This window comes from Bos javanicus, chromosome 11 (genome assembly GCF_032452875.1).
Source record: "Bos javanicus breed banteng chromosome 11, ARS-OSU_banteng_1.0, whole genome shotgun sequence".
Classification (NCBI taxonomy): Eukaryota; Metazoa; Chordata; class Mammalia; order Artiodactyla; family Bovidae; genus Bos; species Bos javanicus.
The window spans coordinates 98683691-98701874 of NC_083878.1; the positions used below are offsets into that span (position 1 = coordinate 98683691).

At 57.8% G+C, this 18184-nt stretch overlaps 1 protein-coding gene and 1 non-coding gene across 2 annotated transcripts; one reads left to right on the forward strand and one right to left on the reverse strand.

The window, feature by feature from the left end:
* Positions 1 to 997: 997 nt before the first annotated feature.
* TRNAR-UCU (transfer RNA arginine (anticodon UCU)) lies at positions 998 to 1088 on the reverse strand. The gene is given in 2 exon segments: positions 998 to 1033; positions 1052 to 1088. It is a non-coding gene; the product is annotated as a tRNA-Arg (tRNA).
* Positions 1089 to 1589: 501 nt separating this feature from the next.
* On the forward strand, positions 1590 to 15464 carry SLC27A4 (solute carrier family 27 member 4). Its single transcript, XM_061433687.1, has 13 exons — positions 1590 to 1751; positions 3053 to 3219; positions 4784 to 5178; positions 6917 to 7075; positions 8475 to 8544; positions 8650 to 8741; positions 9800 to 9909; positions 10161 to 10370; positions 10546 to 10672; positions 11195 to 11332; positions 11476 to 11640; positions 11738 to 11884; positions 14647 to 15464. The coding sequence occupies exons 2-13, from the start codon at positions 3059 to 3061 to the stop codon at positions 14802 to 14804; spliced, it is 1932 nt and encodes a 643-aa protein (XP_061289671.1). The 5' UTR covers positions 1590 to 1751; positions 3053 to 3058; the 3' UTR covers positions 14805 to 15464.
* Positions 15465 to 18184: the final 2720 nt, after the last annotated feature.

Consider the following 18184-nt stretch of genomic DNA (forward strand, 5'->3'; position numbering starts at 1 on the left):
TGCATAGAAGTTAAATAAGCAGGGTGACAATATACAGCCTTGACATACTCCTTTTCCTATTTGGAACCAGTCTGTTGTTCCATATCCAGTTCTAACTGTTGCTTCCTGACCTGCATACAAGTTTCTCAAGAGGCAGGTCAGGTGCTCTTGTATTCCCATCTCTTTCAGAATGTTCCACAGTTTATTGTGATCCACACAGTCAAAGGCTTTGGCATAGTCAATAAAGCAGAAATAGATGTTTTTCTGGAACTCTCTTCCTTTTTCCATGATCTAGCGGATGTTGGCAATTTGATCTCTGGTTCCTCTGCCTTTTCTAAAACCAGCTTGAACATCTGGAAGTTCACGGTACACATTGCTGAAGTCTGGCTTGGAGAATTTTGAGCATTACTTTACTAGCGTGTGAGATGGGTGCAATTGTGCAGTAGTTGAGCATTCTTTGGCATTACCTTTCTTTGGGATTGGAATGAAAACTCCTTTTCCAGTTCTGTGGGCACTGCTGAGTTTTCCAAATTTGCTGGCATATTGAGTGCTTCAGGTAGCAAGGACAGCAAAGGGTTCCTACACAGCACTCCGGGCGCCAAGTTTATTACCGTCCCAGAAGCACTGGCGCTAGCCTGAGGTCTGCAGAAGTGTGGGGGGTTTTCTGAACCTTATGGCACTCAGTTTAGTCCACTTCAATCGCTCAGTCGTGTCCGACTCTTTGCGACCCCATGGACGGCAGCACGCCAGGCCTCCCTGGCCATCACTACCTCTCGGAGTTTACTGAAACTCATGTCCATCGAGTTGGTGATGCCATCCAACAATCTCATCCTCTGTCATCCCCTTCTCCTCCCGCCTTCAATCTTTCCCAGGATCAGGGTCTTTTCAAATGAGTCATTTCTTCGCATCAGATGGCCAAAGTATTGGAGTTTTTCAGCTTCAGCATCAGTCCTTCCTTCTTATGGCACTGGAGGCCACAAAATATCCTAATGGAAGTGAGGAAAGAGCCGTCAAAATTCGACTCTGGTGGGACTCGAACCCACAACCTTTGAATAACCACACCCAGGCCAGCTAGAAGTCCAATGCGCTATCCATTGCGCCACAGAGCCGGTTGCTCGCCCTCCCCCGCGCCGGCATACCTCTGCCTGAAAACCCGCCCTTTTAGCGCCCTGCGAGGTGTGGCGCCGGGCCTTTGCCGAACTCTTTGTCAGTGTCTGGGTGCGGATTCCCGGAATCCCCGCCAGTGGTGCGTTGCGGGGGGGGGGCGTGTTTCCCCCCGCTCGTCCGGGCGCCCACGAGTTGGGAGGAGTTGGGGTCCAGAAGAGCCCTTCTGTCTCCTCCCGGCCTGGCGGGGGCGCGCGGCGCGCAAACTACAATCCCCAGCGTGCGGCGCGGCACCCTGCCCGAGGCCGTCGCGCGCGTAGGGGGCGGGCTGAATCCGGCGGAGCCGGGCTCTCAGAGGCTGCGCGGCACCGGCCGGTTCTGCGGCTCGTTCGCTCGTGTGCAAGGCGCCGGAGGAGGTGTTGCCGGCCGGCACAGCCGGTTTGGATGGCGGGAGGCGGGCGGGGGAGGAGCGCCGCGGGCGGGCGGGGCCGGGCGGCGGGCGGAGCCGGCCGAATGGCCCGGGCCAGCCGAGGCGCAAAGCCGGCAAAGCGCTGCTGAGAACCTGCTCCGCGCACCCAGGGGCGGCTGATGCGCGCCGCGTTCCCTACTCTGCTACAGCCGGCGGGCCGCATCTGGACAGGGTGCCCCGCGGCGGGGGCTGACGCCAGGTAAGCACGGGCCAGAACAATGGGTCTCCGGGCGAGAGAATGCGCCCGGTCGAGTCCGGGGGAGGCGGGTGGCAGTACCGGCTTGGGCTGGGGACGGGGGGGAAGGGGAAACGGGGCGCGCCCTACTGCTCTGTCTCCTTGCCGGGCGCTCTGTTACCCCGGCTTTTTAGGGGCCGGTGCGATCCGTAGTGACCCGGGATCGCGGCCCCGGGCGATCTGGGCATCCCATTCCTTCCTCTTCCACAACCCTCAGCCTTTCGGGACGGGTTCTTGCCTTCTGCCCTGACGGACTCTGGGAGACCACAGTTCTGGGGACCTTGGAAACCTTTGGCATTGGAGTTGGAGGCGCAGGTGCAGTCCTCCTCCTGGTTTTTGCTTTTCGTGTGGAGGAGAGGGGAGATGGTCTAAGGGTCCAGACCATGTCTTCATCCTGGCTTGGAGAATCTCAGGCTACCTCATTGCCGTGACCTTCAGCCCCTCACCAGGATTAGGAGAGCTTGTAGGCAAACAGCCCAGTCTGCTGTCCCTTGAGCAGGTCTGAAAAGTGCTAGGAATAGAGTCCGAGAGCCCTAATCTCAGCCCTGCCAGCTGTTCCTCTTCCCTTAAGCCCCAGGTCCCGAAGAGTCATCAGAGTGGCTTGCTGAGTGTGTTTGTGGGGGTGCCTTCAAGGCCTCCTTTCTCTCAATACCTTTCTCCTCTGGGCGATCCCCTCTCTGGCACCTCCAGGCTCTTACCTGTTTTCTCTATCGCCCCCTGTGGGCCAGCAGAGGCATAGTGCTCCCAGGCCTAAGGGCAGGGACTGAGGAAGGCCCCTTCCCAAGAAGCTGCCTCTCTGGGTGTTGTGGCTTGGCCTTATCATCCACAGAAACTCTCTAGGTCTTCGAGTGGGAAGTCAAGCCAGAGGTACTTAAGTCAATACCAAGCCATTTTGGTTGGGATCCTAGATGTCAGGCTAGTAGACTGTCCTCTGAGACCAATGGTCATTACACCCATTGCACAGAGGGGAAGACTAAGGACTAAAGTGGGAAAGGGACTTGTCCAAGATCATTCAGAGAGTCCTAGGCAGAGGTGGGACTGGGAGGCTAGAACCAGCCTCTGACCCGCAACCCAGCTCCTCACCTCAAGTCCAGGCCTCTAGCCTGACCCTTCCAGACTGTCCTGGGATGGGACCCAGTCCTCAGCTACCCTACTCCATCTGACCTCACTACACGTGACCATCTGAGACGACAGTGGCCTGGCTGCCCGGGCCAGGAGGTAGGGGACCCAGGCACTTGGGTCCACTGACCGCCTTGTGCCCACAGGCCACGATGCTGCTTGGGGCGTCTCTGTTGGGGGTGCTGCTGTTCTCCTGGCTGGTGCTGAAACTGCCCTGGACCCAAGTGGGGCTCTCCCTGTTCTTCCTCTACCTGGGGTCTGGCGGCTGGCGCTTCATCCGAATCTTTATCAAGACTGTCAGGCGTGATATCTTGTGAGTACTTGGAACAGCCCTTCCTGGGTCTCCTACACTCTTCTGGGTTTAATTTCCCCAAACCAGACCACATGGCCTTTACCAGCACAGAGCACCTGGGCCCCAAAGGAGCAGTCTTCACTCCGCATCCTTCCCCTCGCAATAGTACGTGGTATCTCCATTGCTACGGTCAAAGTCTCTTCCCAGGGAATATCCCTAACCTGGTGCCCCTTGGCCTGGAGCAGACTTGGGGTCCTGGTCCATACACTGAACACCAGGCATGTTGAGGAGACCTTGGTAAGGGGTCCCGAGAAGATGCTGTAGCTTGTGAGAGGGTGAAGAGGAATCCTATGGGGAAGTCCCTGTCCTCCAGCTGGCACGGGTTCTGGAGCAGACCCTGAATCATGCCCACAAAGAACCTGCTCCACAAAGAAGGGCAGGTGTGGTCCACAAGGAGGATATTCTGTACCAGAAACCCTGCCTGCCACCTGCTCTGCGCCAGACCTTGGGCTGACTCTGGGTGTGGGGTTGAGTGGACAGGGCAGTCCTGGACCTGGGACAGGCTCAGACTGGTCAGGGAGACTGGCAGGGAACACAGAAAACCTGCAGGCTAGCAGGGTCCTGTGAGCAGAGCCCCTGGCAGTCTTGTCTTGCTCATGGTAGTGTCCCAGCAGTGTGACCCGCACCCAGAACAGGCAGCTCGGTGTTTGTCAATCTGAGCTGATTGCAAAAGGAGGTGTTGAGTGGCCACCGCAGGAAGGATGGTAGCAGCCCAGGGGTGTGGGGGCGTGAAGCAGAGAGACGGCTTCAGGCCTGGGCCCTGGGAAATCAGAGGAGGCCTCCGAGAGGAGAAGCAGGTATGCTTGAGAGTCACATCCAGGAGGTGGAAGCAGGGGATGCCAGTCGGAGGGCATGGCAGCAGCAAAGGCGGAGAGGCTGGGGAGCCAGGAGAGTTCAGGGGTCCGAGGTGGCAGGGTAAGGTAGGGGGATGTTGCCAAAAGCTTGTTGCACAAACATTTGTTGAACATCAATGCCCTGCCTGGCACCGACCGGGGCCCAGGAGCAAGATGGTGAGGCAGGACAGAGCCCCACCCTTGCCGGGCCCACAGGGAGGGAGACCGGACAAATTGCAAGCTTGTCCTTTTTTACCAGAGTGGTGAGGGGAGAGGGATGATCCGGGGGTGTGCCAGGTCCAAGACGAGGAGTTTGGACTTTGGCTTGGTCCCTGGAGTCGTGGAAGGCCATGACAGAGCCACAGACTCCGAGCAGAGCTTAGAGGGCAATAGGGGTTGAACTCTGGAGTCAGAGGGGACTAAAGTTCAAATGTCAGCACTGCCACGTCATCCCACCTTGAAGCCCAGGGCAGGTGCTGGGCACTGGTGTCTTCCTCTGTACCGGGTGGGGAGGAAATCATCACCTGGGTGCCCGGTGTTATCATGCATCATCAGTGAGCCACTTCAGGTAACGCTGCCCCGCACACGGGTGCTGGGAAAGGGGTGTCGCAAGCGATCAAACCAGGGTCTTGGGACCCCCTACTCCTAAGTCCGGCAGTCACGGCTCCCTTGCTCCTCCTCCCCTCCCCCAGTGGCGGCACCGTGCTCCTGAGGGTGAAGGCCAAGGTCCGACGGTACCTACGGGAGCGACGCACAGTGCCCATCCTGTTCGCCGCCACAGTCCAGCGCCACCCGGACAAGACAGCCCTGATCTTCGAGGGCACAGACACGCACTGGACCTTCCGGCAGCTGGACAACTACTCAAACAGCGTGGCCAACTTCCTGCAGGCGCAGGGCCTGGCCTCGGGCGACGTGGTCGCCCTCTTCATGGAGAACCGCAACGAGTTTGTGGGTCTGTGGCTGGGCATGGCCAAGCTGGGCGTGGAGGCGGCGCTCATCAACACCAACCTCCGGCGGGACGCATTGCTCCACTGCCTGACCTCCTCCCAGGCCCGGGCCCTCGTCTTCGGCAGCGAGATGGCCCCAGGTGAGCCCTAAAGTGGCAAGGGACAGGCAGGGAGTCCCACGGGACTGTCACAACCCACCTCCAGCCCCTGGGGGAGGCTGTGTGGCTCAGAGGTTAAGGGCATGAGCCCTAGAGTCAGACGGTGTGGGCTCTTCCCCCACAACGCCCGGGAGCCGGGAAACCCAGGGAGATGGCAGTCCTCTGCCGTTTTCACCACAGCACCGTTTTCAGGGAGGTGCTTAATAGAGTGAAGCATTAACAAAGCAGCTGATGCTAGGTGAGCCCTCAGACACGATGGTAACCATTCTTGTGACTCACTTGGCTTCATCTCAATCAGTTCAGTCACTCAGTCAGTCTTGTCTGACTCTTTGCGACCCCATGGACTGCAGTATGCCAGGCCTCCCTGTCCATCACCAAGTCCCAGAGCTTACTCAAACTCATGTCCATCGAGTCAGTGATGCCATCCAACCATCTCATCCTCTGTCATCCCCTTCTCCTCCCGCCTTCCATCTTTCTCAGCATCAGGGTCTTTTCCAGTGAGTCAGTTCTTCGCATCAGGTAGCCAAAGTATTGGAGCTTCAGCTTCAGCTTCAGTCCTTCCAGTGAATATTCAGTATTGATTTCCTTTAGGATGGACTGGTTGGATCTCCTTGCAGTCCAAGGGACTCTCAAGAATCTTCTCTAACACCACAGTTCAAAAACATCAGTTCTTTGGTGCTCAGCTTTCTTTATAGTCCAGCTCTCACATCCATACATGGCCTCATCTACCTGCCCTGTAAAATGGGAGCAAGAAGCCTCTCCTTGCTGTGCCTCAGAGCTTATGTTTATTGGCCTCCGCACTGGCACTGACCACGTGCTGAGCTCGGTGCTTCACAGAAGCAGCTCTAATCTTCACAAAGCCTGGTGAAAGCAGAGAGTGTCATCTTGGCTTTACAGAGAACGAGACCGAGGTTCAGAGTGGCGCGAAGCACTCACCCAGAGCCACACAGCTGTTAAGTGGGTGACAGAACCGAGATTTGACCTTGGGCTTGACCCCAGTGTGCCTATTCTCTCTCCCCACGCTGTTGTAACTAATGGGCTAATGTTGTGGGCTGATGGGCAGAAGAGGTTACGGAGATGCTGAAACGAGGAGAGGAAGGAGGCAGCAGAGAGAGAGTGAGAGGGTTGGAAGAAGTTAAGAGAAAGTATGGCTGAGTGGGCCAGGATCGGCCTGTGGTCCGGTCGCTGAGTGTCTGGACATCTGTAGTGCACAGGGGAGCCTGAGAGAAGGCCACCACCCTCTGAAGAGGCTGGAGGGCTGCCAGCCTCTGATCGCCCCCCGACTCCTCCCTCCTAACCAGTCCCCCATAGACTAGCATCATACAGTGGATAGAAGCGTAAACCTTGAGGTGAGGTAGAGCTGGCTTTGAGCCCCAGATCTGGCACATTCTAGCTGTGACTCCCTGCTGTGCTTGGGGCCTCAGTGTTCCCATCTGTAAGATGGGCTGTTACTGGTACCTGTTTCCTGAGTTGTGTGAGCAGGAGCCTACATGTAAAGAGCCTGCCACATGATCAGCCAGCAGCTCGCGGGAGCCCTTGCTTCTCTCAGCATCCTCCTTATAACAAGTCCCAAGCGCTTCACCCACCTCTCTGCCACACCCAGCCAGCATCCCCTGACACCATGCTCAGCCCCGACACGAGTAGAGGTCCCCGGAACACAGGGCCGGGGGAGGAAGGAGTGCCCTGGCCTGCCTGTAGATCTGTCTTGTTTCCCCTGCAGCTGTCCTTGAGATCCATGCCAACCTGGACCCCTCGCTCAACTTCTTCTGCTCCGGTCCCTGGGAGCCCAGCACGGTGCCCGCCGGCACGAAGCACCTGGACCCGCTCCTGGAAGATGCCCCCAAGCACCAGCCCAGCCGTCCCAACAAGGGCTTTGTAGGTGAGCCCCTCACCCCCACACAAGGGTTCAAAGATGGCCAAGAGACAGAGCGGGGGCCTCGGGGCCTGGATTCTTCTGTAAACTTGCCACGTGACCTGGAATGAGTCATGTCACATCCCTTTTCCATTCGGGGAAAATGAGCCACAGTCCCCAGCTTTTATTGCGAAGACTGGGTGAGCTGGCGTGTGTGAAAGTGGCAGGCACTTCTTGAACATGCAGTTCTTGAACAGCCTTCACTGATGGCCGATGCATGCAGGAGCACATGAAGCCCAGGAGCCTGCCTTGTCCGAGTGTGGGCTGGGCTCAGGCCCTCGGCGAGCCCCTTTCATAGTCACCCAGCGCCCGTCCAGGGCAGGCCCCTGTTGTGATCCTCGCCCTGCTCTGGGCTACTTGCCCCCTGCCCCCTCCTCCAGGCAGCCTTCTGGACCCTCTCGCCTCTCTTCTTCTCCGCTCCACAAGCCTGCCTTGTGGACCTCACTGCTTGGCGCATGGCCTGGGGCCAGGAGGTTCAGAGCCTGGGCCAAGTTCATGTCCCAGCTCTACTGCTTCCCTTGTGTGACCCTGAACACCTGAGCTGCTCTCTGAGCCTTGGTTCCCAGAGCCGTGAAATTGGGGATGGCAACTGAACCTACGCTTGAAGGCTGGAAAAGGTCCCATGGAGAGCTGGGGTCATTACCATTTGACCTCTGCCATCTGTGGCTCTTGTGTGCTGGGTGCTTTTGTAAGCTCCTTGAGGTCAGGGCCTCTGGCTGGTTGAGTCTGGTGCCCAGCCTTGGGCTGACATGCCGTGGTCACCCTGTAACACGAGTTATTGCATAACACGTGGTGTCACCCTGTGGCATGCCTGACCTCCTGGAACCTCCAGCCTGGTGGGACTGAGCCTCACACAGAGACCATGACGTGACTGTCCCTGGTCCTCAGATCTCGGGGGATAAAGACAGGGTTGCTGGTGCAGAAGCTGCCTCTGAGCCCCGCTGTCTGCAGCTGATACCTCCCACATAGCAGGCATCAGCTCCTCTGAGAAAGCCCTCCCTGGAACTACCTCCCCTTCCTGGAGCCTGGGTCCAGTGCCACCGCCACCTTTGGCAGGCCCTGTGCTTGCAACACGCAGTGCTCGCATTTCCAATAGCCTCATCTTCCTGTCCCACTGGGCGGGCACCTCCCTTCTAGGCAAGGCCTGTGCTCATATTAGTCACTGATGTCACCCTGGCCCTGGCACAGAATGAGGGCTCAGAAGAGTGTGTTGAAGGAGCCAGCGCAGGTATTAGAGCAGGTAGTGATGTCTGGGGAGTAGGTGTGCCGGGAGTGGGTGTTAAGTGATACACACCTACCAATGTCTGACTCTGTGCCCAGCCTTGCACTGGCCCCTCTCACACCCACTCCTACCTGTTTTCCTCAGATAAGCTCTTCTACATCTACACGTCAGGCACCACCGGGCTGCCCAAAGCTGCCATCGTGGTGCACAGCAGGTAAGGGGACGGTGCCCTGGTGGGGAGACCTGGGGAGGTGGGGCCTGGGGCTCCTCTCCTGCCTTTCCAAGGGCCCACGGAGCCCTCAGCCCTCTGCCTTCCCAGGTATTACCGGATGGCTGCCCTGGTGTACTACGGCTTCCGCATGCGGCCCGACGACATCGTCTATGACTGCCTCCCCCTCTACCACTCTGCAGGTAGCCTGGGCCCGCCCCCTGGGTACCCAGCCACCCCTGAGCCTTCAGAGCCCTACCCTTCCTGGCAGGCTATATGTTGCAGTAGAAACAGAACAAGCTTTGGAGTCAAATCTGGGTTCAAATCCAGATGTGGGCATTGACCTTGATGAGAGTGGGCACACCAGCATAATTGGTGGGTGTGGTGGTGCCCCACAGGGCACCTGGGCTGGTCTGACCATTCAGTCCATTTCCATGGGTGTGGACAGCCTGGCTGCTTGGTCTGGGGGCTTTCTAGAAAGACAGATGGACTAAATATAGTTCCTGCCCTTAAAGGTGCTTAGAGTTTAAGTGTGTGTTGGGGGCAGGCTGAATGATGAGAACCCTACCCTGAACTCTCAGGCAAGAAAGGGCATTGAGTGTGGAGAGGGGCAGGGAGCAAGGAGTTCAACTCAAGGAAGAGCCCAACTCCAGGAAGGCTTCCTGGAGGAAGCACCCCCCAATACAGGCAGATGTGAAGCCAGGCAGGCTAGCTCAGTTCCAGCTGGCTGAATGGCAGTGTTACAGCTTTGGGAAAAGGAGCTTGGGGCCAGCTCCAGAGGCTTCAGGGGACTCTCTGAGTAATGTGCACTTGAACCCATAGGCACTGGGGAGCCATGGAAGGTGTCTGACTGGGGAGAGATGTGACCAGTTAGAGTTGGAGGGCAGGACAGGGGAAAGGGAGAGTCTTTGAGGGGATTGGACTATATAAGAGGAGGCTCTGGAGTATACGATATCTCTCCTTTGTCTGACGTACTTCACTCAGTACTGTATAGCCCCAGGGAACTCTGCTCAGTGTTACGTGGCAGCCTGGATGGGAGGGGAGTCTGGGGGAGAATGGTTACATATATATGTATGGCTGAGTCCCTTCACTCTTCACCTGAAACCATAACATTGTTGGTTAATCAGCTATACCCCAGTGCAAAATAAATAGTTAAAAAAATAAAATGACATCTTTGGTGGCCAAAATAAACAAAAAGACGAAACTCTAGAAAGAAAGGGCTTCTGTCCCCCTGACCCCCGGGTCCCCCCTCTGCCTTCAGGAAACATCGTGGGGATAGGGCAGTGCCTGATCCACGGCATGACTGTGGTGATCCGGAAGAAGTTCTCGGCTTCCCGCTTCTGGGACGACTGTATCAAGTACAATTGCACGGTGAGTGAAAAGGGAAATAGTGAAGCATCCCGTGCCCCCCACCAGCTCTATTCAGGGATGCCCGTCTTTGAGCTGAAGGCAGCCAGCCGTTTACTTGAGGCAGCACTCCCATTGCTCAGATGGGGAGACTGAGGCCCAGAGAGGGAAGGGATCGCGCAGCTGGCCCCAGGGATAGGAGGGGTGGGGGCTTGGGAGGGCATCGAAGGCAGGGCAGCCTCCAGGGCCCAGACTCACGCCAGGCCCACCCCCAGATCGTGCAGTACATCGGCGAACTGTGCCGCTACCTCCTGAACCAGCCACCCCGGGAGGCGGAGGGCCAGCACCGGGTGCGCATGGCACTCGGCAATGGCCTCCGGCAGTGCATCTGGACCGACTTCTGTAGCCGCTTCCACATCCCCCAGGTGGCCGAGTTCTACGGGGCCACGGAGTGCAACTGCAGCCTGGGCAACTTCGACGGCCAGGTGCGGCCCAGGGTGTGGACCCAGCAGGCCCACGGGAGACACGGAGGTGGAGGGGAGGGCGGGCTTCCGGCATGGAGTGCGGTTGCAGGAGCCAGAGCCCCGCTCGCAGCCCCCCAGGCTGTCCAGTTTGAGGCCCGTAGTGGGAGAGCCCGGGCCCAAGGCTTGGCCTTCGCAGGTGGGGGCCTGTGGCTTCAACAGCCGCATCCTGTCCTTCGTGTACCCCATCCGGCTGGTTCGCGTCAACGAGGACACCATGGAGCTGATCCGGGGCCCTGACGGCCTTTGCATTCCCTGCAAGCCAGGTCTGCCCGAGGGTTGCAACTCGGGGTCAGAGTGGGAGGGGCTGGCTTAGGAAGGTGACAGGGCGGGGATGGCTGGGTGAGTGAGGAGCCCCGTCCTGATCAGCGGCCAGATGTCAGCTCTTCTCTTAGGGCTGCATGGCATTTATTTCTTGATCCATCCATCCAGTCAGTCACCATCCCATCCACCCATCAGCCCATTCGTGCATATTGGTGCTGTGGACCCTGGGCCCCGCCCGCCACAGCTCCCCAGCTCTGTGCCTGAGTTCCCTCCTGCAGGTTGTCCTGAGGAGGTGGTGTGGTACAAAATGCAGACCTCTGAACAGAGCGGGACCTGGGGAGTGCTGGCTTTAGTTAGGCCGTCCACGTTGAGCTTGACCACCTTTTCATTTGTTCCGTGACCAAGTGTTACTGAGAAGCTCCCAGCCCTCGGGGCTCCTGGGCTGGGGGAGAAAGGGGGCATTGCTGGGGGTATTTTAGTTTGGAGACCCCAGGGGGACCTGACCACGCCTCCCCTGGCCGCAGGTGAGCCGGGCCAGCTGGTGGGCGTCATCATCCAGGAAGACCCCCTGCGGCGCTTCGATGGCTACCTGAACCAGGGCACCAACGACAAGAAGATTGCCAGGGATGTCTTCAAGAAGGGGGACCAGGCCTACCTCAGCGGTGGGTGGGCACCCCTCCGGAGGCCTTTGCGGCCCCTTGGGGAGGGGGGAAGGGATTGCAGGGCCCCACACTCAGACAACACCTCCCCCCAACCAAGCCCCTGGGCCCCCCCACCCCCCACCTCACACAACTCCTTTCTCTAGGTGATGTGCTAGTGATGGACGAGCTGGGCTACGTGTATTTCCGCGACCGCACGGGGGACACGTTCCGCTGGAAAGGCGAGAACGTGTCCACCACCGAGGTGGAGGGCACGCTCAGCCGCCTGCTGGACATGGCCGACGTGGCCGTGTACGGCGTCGAGGTGCCAGGTATCCCGAGAGGTGGGAGGGGCCGGGCGTGTGTGCGGAGCAGCCAGCAGGGCCGTGGCCAGCCAGCCACTCACTGTCCACTCTGCCGCCTCCCCAGGGACCGAGGGCCGGGCCGGCATGGCCGCTGTGGCCAGCTCCTCCGGCAGCTGTGACCTGGAGCACTTAGCCCAGCTCCTGCAGAAGGAGCTGCCGCTGTACGCCCGCCCCATCTTCCTGCGCTTCCTGCCTGAGCTGCACAAGACAGGTCTGTCCCCCGACCCCCAGCTCCAAATCATGGGTGGGTGCCGGCTGAGGCCCCTTCCCGGGTCCTTCTAGGGAGATCAGCTGGCTGTTGTTCACCCTTCCCCGCAGCCTCTCTGGGTGGTCGGCAACATGACCTAGCTGTGAGCTGACACTGCCTCCAGAGATGGTGTGTCCATTGCTAGTGGAACCAATACTGACTGAGTGTGGTAGTCTGCTCCAGGCACTGTGCTTGGGCCCTGGGGATAGAGGCGACAAATTCCAGCAGGACCTGTGTGCTTCCTGGGAGTTTCCAGAGCAGGAGGCAGCCACAGGATAAGCAATTGCTAAGATAAAAGAGTGGAATGCAGGTCAAACTGATAGGAAAGGGAACGTGACTTGGGGATGACTGGAAGGCTCCCTTGAGGATGCTCCAGTTCAGCGGGAGACCTAGTGAGAGAGAGAACTCTGTGGGGACGGGAGGCCCCCTGGGCTGTGGGAACAGCCCGTGCTGAGTCCCTGAGGCAGGGAGGTGCTTGAGTGCTAGGGGACTGAAAGGAGGCCCCCGAAGCTGGGGCCAGTGAGGGGTGGGCAGCAACGTGTGGTGGGATGGGAGGGCACGAGGGAGCCACAGGAGGGTTGGAGCAGGGTAGTGACCCAGTCAGACTCATGTCCTGCAAAGCCTGCCAATGTCCGAGGGGCTGCAGATGGCCCCGGGGGACGGGGAGATGAGAGAAGAGCAGCGTTAAGCGGTGGGTCCAGACAGACAGCAAGCACCCCAAGGACCAGATGGCCGCTGTGACTTCTGCATCCCGGAGGGACAGGGAGGCTGTCGGACCTTAGGCCTCAGACAGGCTTTGCTGCAGAACAGCCAGCCCCCAAGCTTACTTAGGGGTCCAGACAGGTGTCTTAGTTGCTCACAATATGTGGGTCGGCAATTTGGGGTGATGTTCAGCTGAGCGTTCTTCTGTTGGCCCCACCTAGCATCAAATAGTGCCATCGACAGCTTCCCCAGCTATCCAGTGGTTAAGACTCCATCTTGCAGTGCAGGGGATGTGTGGGTTCACATACACAGGATTAGATCCCTGATCAGGGAACTAAGGCCCCACATGCCTTGGGGTGTGGCCAAAAAACTTTTTAAAAGTTTTTAAAGAAATAGTGCCATTGGGTGTGAGGTGGCCTCCCTCATGTGGGGCTCCCAGCTGGTTGGCCCTGCAGTGGTGTCCACATACCTGTCTGCGGTGATGGTGGCATTCTCTGACCACGCTCTCCAACACGGCAGCCATCAGCCCCCAATACCTATTGGGCACTTGAAGTGCAACTAGTGTGATGGGGAAACTGAATGTTAAATTTTGTTTAAATTTACATAGCCACACGTGGCCAGTGCTTACGCACTTCAGTTCAGTTCAGTCGCTCAGTCGTGTCCAATTCTCTATAGCCCCATGGACTGCAGCATGCCAGGCCTCCCTGTGCATCACCAACTCCCAGAGTTTATTCAAACTCATGTCCTTTGAGTCGGTGATGCCATCCAACCGTCTCATCCTCTGTCATCCCCTTCTCCTCCCACGTTCAATCTTTCCCAGCATCAGGGTCTTTTCTAAGGAGTCAGTTCTTCACATCAGGTGGCCAAACTTTTTATTGGAGTTTCAGCTTCAGCATCAGTCCTTCCAATGAATATTCAGGACTGATTTCCTTTAGGATGGACTAGTTCAATCTCCTTGCAGTCCAAGGGACTCTCAAGAGTCTTCTCCAACATCACAGTTCAAAAGCATTAGTTCTTCGGTGCTCAGCTTTCTGTATAGTCCAACTCTCACATCCATACATGACTACTGGAAAAACCATAGCTTTGACTAGACAGACCTTGTCTAAGTGGCCTTTGCTGGGATGGTTCCCCTTTGTTCCACATGGCTTTCCATCCTTCAGAGGTCAGTCTGGTCTCAGGCGCCCCCAAGCGGGTAAGGATGGAAGCTTCAACACCCCTTGACTCACCCAGACCGCCCACAGTGTGGCTTCTGCCACATTCTCTGAGTCAGAGTAAGTTGTAAAACTAGTCTAAATTCAAGTAGGCGTTGAGAAAGACTCCAGCCCTTGCTGGGAGAATTGGCTGATGGACATGACAGAGGAGAAGCCAGGGCAGGAAGCTGTAGGCATTTCTGGTATCCATCATACCTGAGTTCAAATTCTTACTAGCTGTGTAACGTTGGCCCAGAGCTGTGCTTCTCTGAGCCTCAATCTTCTCGTCTGTCTAGTGGGGCTAATACCGTTGAGTGAAAGATACAGGATTTATTAAGGGGGAAAATGGTAATTGAACTATTTCAGACATGCTGAAATCTTGTGCATCTCAGAATCCATAGGATATGGTTATGCCTGGCCCCTGGGGTTGAGGTGCAGATTACCTGAGATTACTTCTGTACCTTGGGGGTGCTCAGGTTAAAACGAGCCTTCAGGGAAGGCCTGTGTCCTGCCCTCAGTCCGCTGTCACTCAAGCACGTGGCCCTGGACAAATAGCTTCCCTTCTTTGGGCCTCAGTTTCCTGTTTGCAAAGAGGGGTGGGTAACTCTGCCCCCTCCCCTTTGCCAGGGCTGCTGAGGAGCGGTGCGTACTGTAAAGGATGAAGCCTTTGCAGACTGTAAAGGGCTGTGTCCCTCCTCCCACGATTCCCCTCACCTGTGTTCCCTCCAGCCCTCCTCCCTGCCCCTCCTCAACCCAGGTGGGCGGGTTCCTGGAGCTCGGACCCCTGCCCCACACCCTCTGACCCCTCTCCCACTTGTCTTCTCCCTCCCTCAGGGACATTCAAGCTACAGAAGACAGAACTGCAGAAGGAGGGCTTTGACCCAACAGTTGTAAAAGACCAGCTGTTCTACCTGGATGCCCGGAAGGGCCGCTACGTCCCACTGGACCAAGAGGCCTACACTCGCATCCAGGCGGGCCAGGAGAAGCTGTGACTGGCCCCAAGTCCCTCTGAGGGCCAGTGGATACTGGATCTAGAGCCCCAGCTCCCACCCCGGAGGGGTCCTGGGCAAAGCCAGACCAAAGCAAGCAGAGTCTGGCACCACCCACCCCGAGGTGCCAATCCCCACCCGTCAAAACTGCCAGGGGACTCACTGCCACCTCCCTGCTCTGCCCTGAGGCTTTCTGTGAAAGCTTCAGATCCACTTTATGTCTTCGAGGCCAAGTAGGGGTCTCTGGGCCTCAGGCTGAGACTGAGACTGGGCCCAAGGGGTGATGTCTCAGGTCAGGACAAGGGGAAATAAGAGGGTCTCCAAGCACTTTGCAGAGAACAGGCAGCTTGTAAATGGGACGAGGGCAGAAGCCCCCAGACTCAGGAAGCCAGCACAGTGGGCAGGGAGGGCCGGTGATCGGGCATCTGAAGAGGATCCAGGCCCTGGGCCCACTCGAGTGTCCCTCAGCCCTGCCAGGCAGAACGGGACCATCCTGCAGCGGGCAGCCTAGACAGGGCACCCCTCTCACCCTCTGGGTGGCTGCCTGGCTGTCCCTCAGGCAGCCTGTCTTTGCCAGTCTGTCCACATCTCCTCCTGGCCTGGCTGTGAGGGGAGAAGGGGTGTGGGGCACTCAGGGGCAAATAAACTCCACCTTGCCTCCCCGAGCCTGTGTGCATACTCACCCCAGCCTGCTGGGACCCCAGCTCGTGCCCCATTCATCCTTCCCCTATTCCTTCGTTCATTTAGACCAAGGGATATGGCAGGTAAGATGCCATGGTCCCCACATCTCATGTGAGGGGCAGTTCCCCCCTGAGCCCTGCAAGGTGTCACTTAGGAGCTTGTGGCCTTGGGCAAGTAACTGTCTCCTCTGTGAATCAGGAGGGTTCAGAGAGCCAAAGGGAGGCAGGCTGAGGAACGGGCCATTCAGAGCCACAGAAGGAGGAAGCCCTAGGCCAGCACAGGGTCCCAGATCCACACTCCTGCTCATGGTGTTTCTTCTGCCAGGGCTGCACTTTCCCAAGGGGTTGGGGGCTCTCAGGGGACAGAGCAGGGTGGCCTGGCCAGCCGGGTGGAGTCTGGGAAGGCTTCCTGGAGCCATCTTCCCAGAGCTGGTGAGTCTGCAGTGCCGCTGGAGGGTCAGCTGTCCCCTGGAGCCCATCCCTGGAGTCACACCCAGGCTAGAAGTGCTCAGCCCAGTGGGAAGTGGGGGTGGGGGGTGGGGAGGGGGAAACCGTTTACCCCAAGCCAGGGCTGCAGACAGGGCACGCACCCCAGGGCTTCATCTTCACTATTTAACCCTTAGCACCATCCGTCACTTGACTGGGGTCACAGAGTGAGTACTGGGGACTGCAATGCCAGCCCCATGCTCTTACCGCTGTCTCCTTGGTGCAGAAAGCAGCTTCCATGCCATGCATGCTTGTAGAGCCAAAAGTGAGCCACACCCCAGGCCAGCAGCTGACTGGGTGATAGGTGGCCAAGATAAGTCTGGGGTACCTCCTGGGGTTGGAGGGTGACCTTTGAAAGACAGTGGAGTTCTGGTGCCACTCTTGGGGGAAGTGAGGGGGCGGCAGAGCTGGAGTTGGCCCTTGGGCGGTGATACCTGGTGGGATTTGGGAGTGGCAGGCAAGGGTGCAGTGCCCAAGTAGACCAGCAGAGGGCACGTGGGTGCTGCAGAATCGGATCCAGCCCTTCGCGCTCAGGCAAGGAAAGCGGGAAGGAGGGACAGAGTCCCCACTTGACCCCCAGGCAAGGGACCCAGCCCAGAGGACTCCGTGTTGGGCCTTTGATTGGGCTTCCAAGGGGCTGGATTTGACTGATGGTGAAGCTCTGTGTCTTTAACCTTCACCAATGGGAGGGCTCTCCAATGGGAAGGAGCCCCCAGGGGTGCCTGTTCCTTCCCTTTGGTTGAGCACAGTCACCAAGACCCAATATAGAGGAATGGTGGTCAAAAGCTCCTGCTCAGGCCTGCTCTCAAGTCCATTTGCCAGGCTGAGCCTCAGTGTCCTCCCCTATAAATGATGGTCTAGGTGGGCTTCCCCGGTGGCTCAGTGGTTTAAGAACCCACCTGCCAATGCAGGAGACACGGGTGAGATCCGTGGGTCAGGAAGAGCCCCTGGAAAAAGAAATGGCAACCCACTCCAGTATTCTTGCCTGGGAAATCCCATGGATGGAGGAGCCTGGTGGGCTACAGTCCATGAAGCTGCAAACAGTTGGACAAGACTGAGCGACTAAACACAACAGGAATCCCTGCCCCAGGACAGCTGTGGACATGTAATGAGATTGTGCTTGCAGATCTAGCCCAGGAACTGGTGCTGTTATCTTTGAGGTACACGGTAGTGATAAGGAAAAGAGGATGTGCTTCCCGTGTTAAGATCCCAGCCTAGGCCTAAGTTTCCCACTTCCACACCAGCCCCCTTTCCCGAGCCCCTCCAAGAAGGGGTGGGGCTGGGGGGCCCCTGGGCCTCGCAGCTCCCCCGTCTGCCTCTGCTCACCCCAAACCAAGGCTGTACCACATGGTAGTAGAGTGGTGAGCCCGGCTGCCTTCCAGACCGTGGCTGAGTCATCGCCCGTGCCGGCAGCAGGTGCCTGGATACATGTTTGTGAGGTTAATTCACAAGAGTTATTGTTTACTGGGCATTTCCTGACCTTTACATGGCGCTTCGACTTCCCAGTTGGTGACAGTTGGTAAAGAATCCACTTGCTCCTGCAGGAGACACCCGAGACACAGGCTCAATCCCTGGGTCGGGAAGATCCCCTGGAGAAGGAAATGGCAACCCACTCCAGTCTTCTTTCCTGGAGACTCCCATGGACAGAGGAGCCTGGCGGTCTACACAGTTTACAAAGTACTGTGTCCACACATCTGCGGAGCAGATTCAAAAGGCCTCTGTGCCAGGGGCGGGGTTGGGGGTACACAGTGAGATCTGTCCTCGGGGAGCCCACTGTCTGGGGGCTGGGGAGAGGGGGCAGCCAGTCAGGAAGCCAAGGGCATGTGCTAAGCTGCACCCTAACCCCATGTCTTGGCCGCGGTAGGAGGTGAGGAAGTTGTGTTTCATGGCCACAGGCTTTTCAAGGAAGAGTCATTCAAGAAGAGGAGGGGGAAGAATGGCCCAGGCAGAAGGGGCAGCGAAAGGTCTGGAGGTGAAGGGCGAGCAGCGCAGGTGAAAGAAGGCCTGTGGGGCCGCAGGGGTGGGGCTGGGGAAGATTCCAGGCAGGGTATGCAAAGTGAATCCACTGCAGGCACTCCTTGCACACCTGGAGGACTGCGAGCTCTGCTAGGAAATCCTTCTGTAAGCCCAAACACACTCCTTTGACCTAACAGCCAGCAGGAGTGGAGCGCTTCCTATGTGCTGGATGCGACACCAGGCACTTGATCATCATCATTA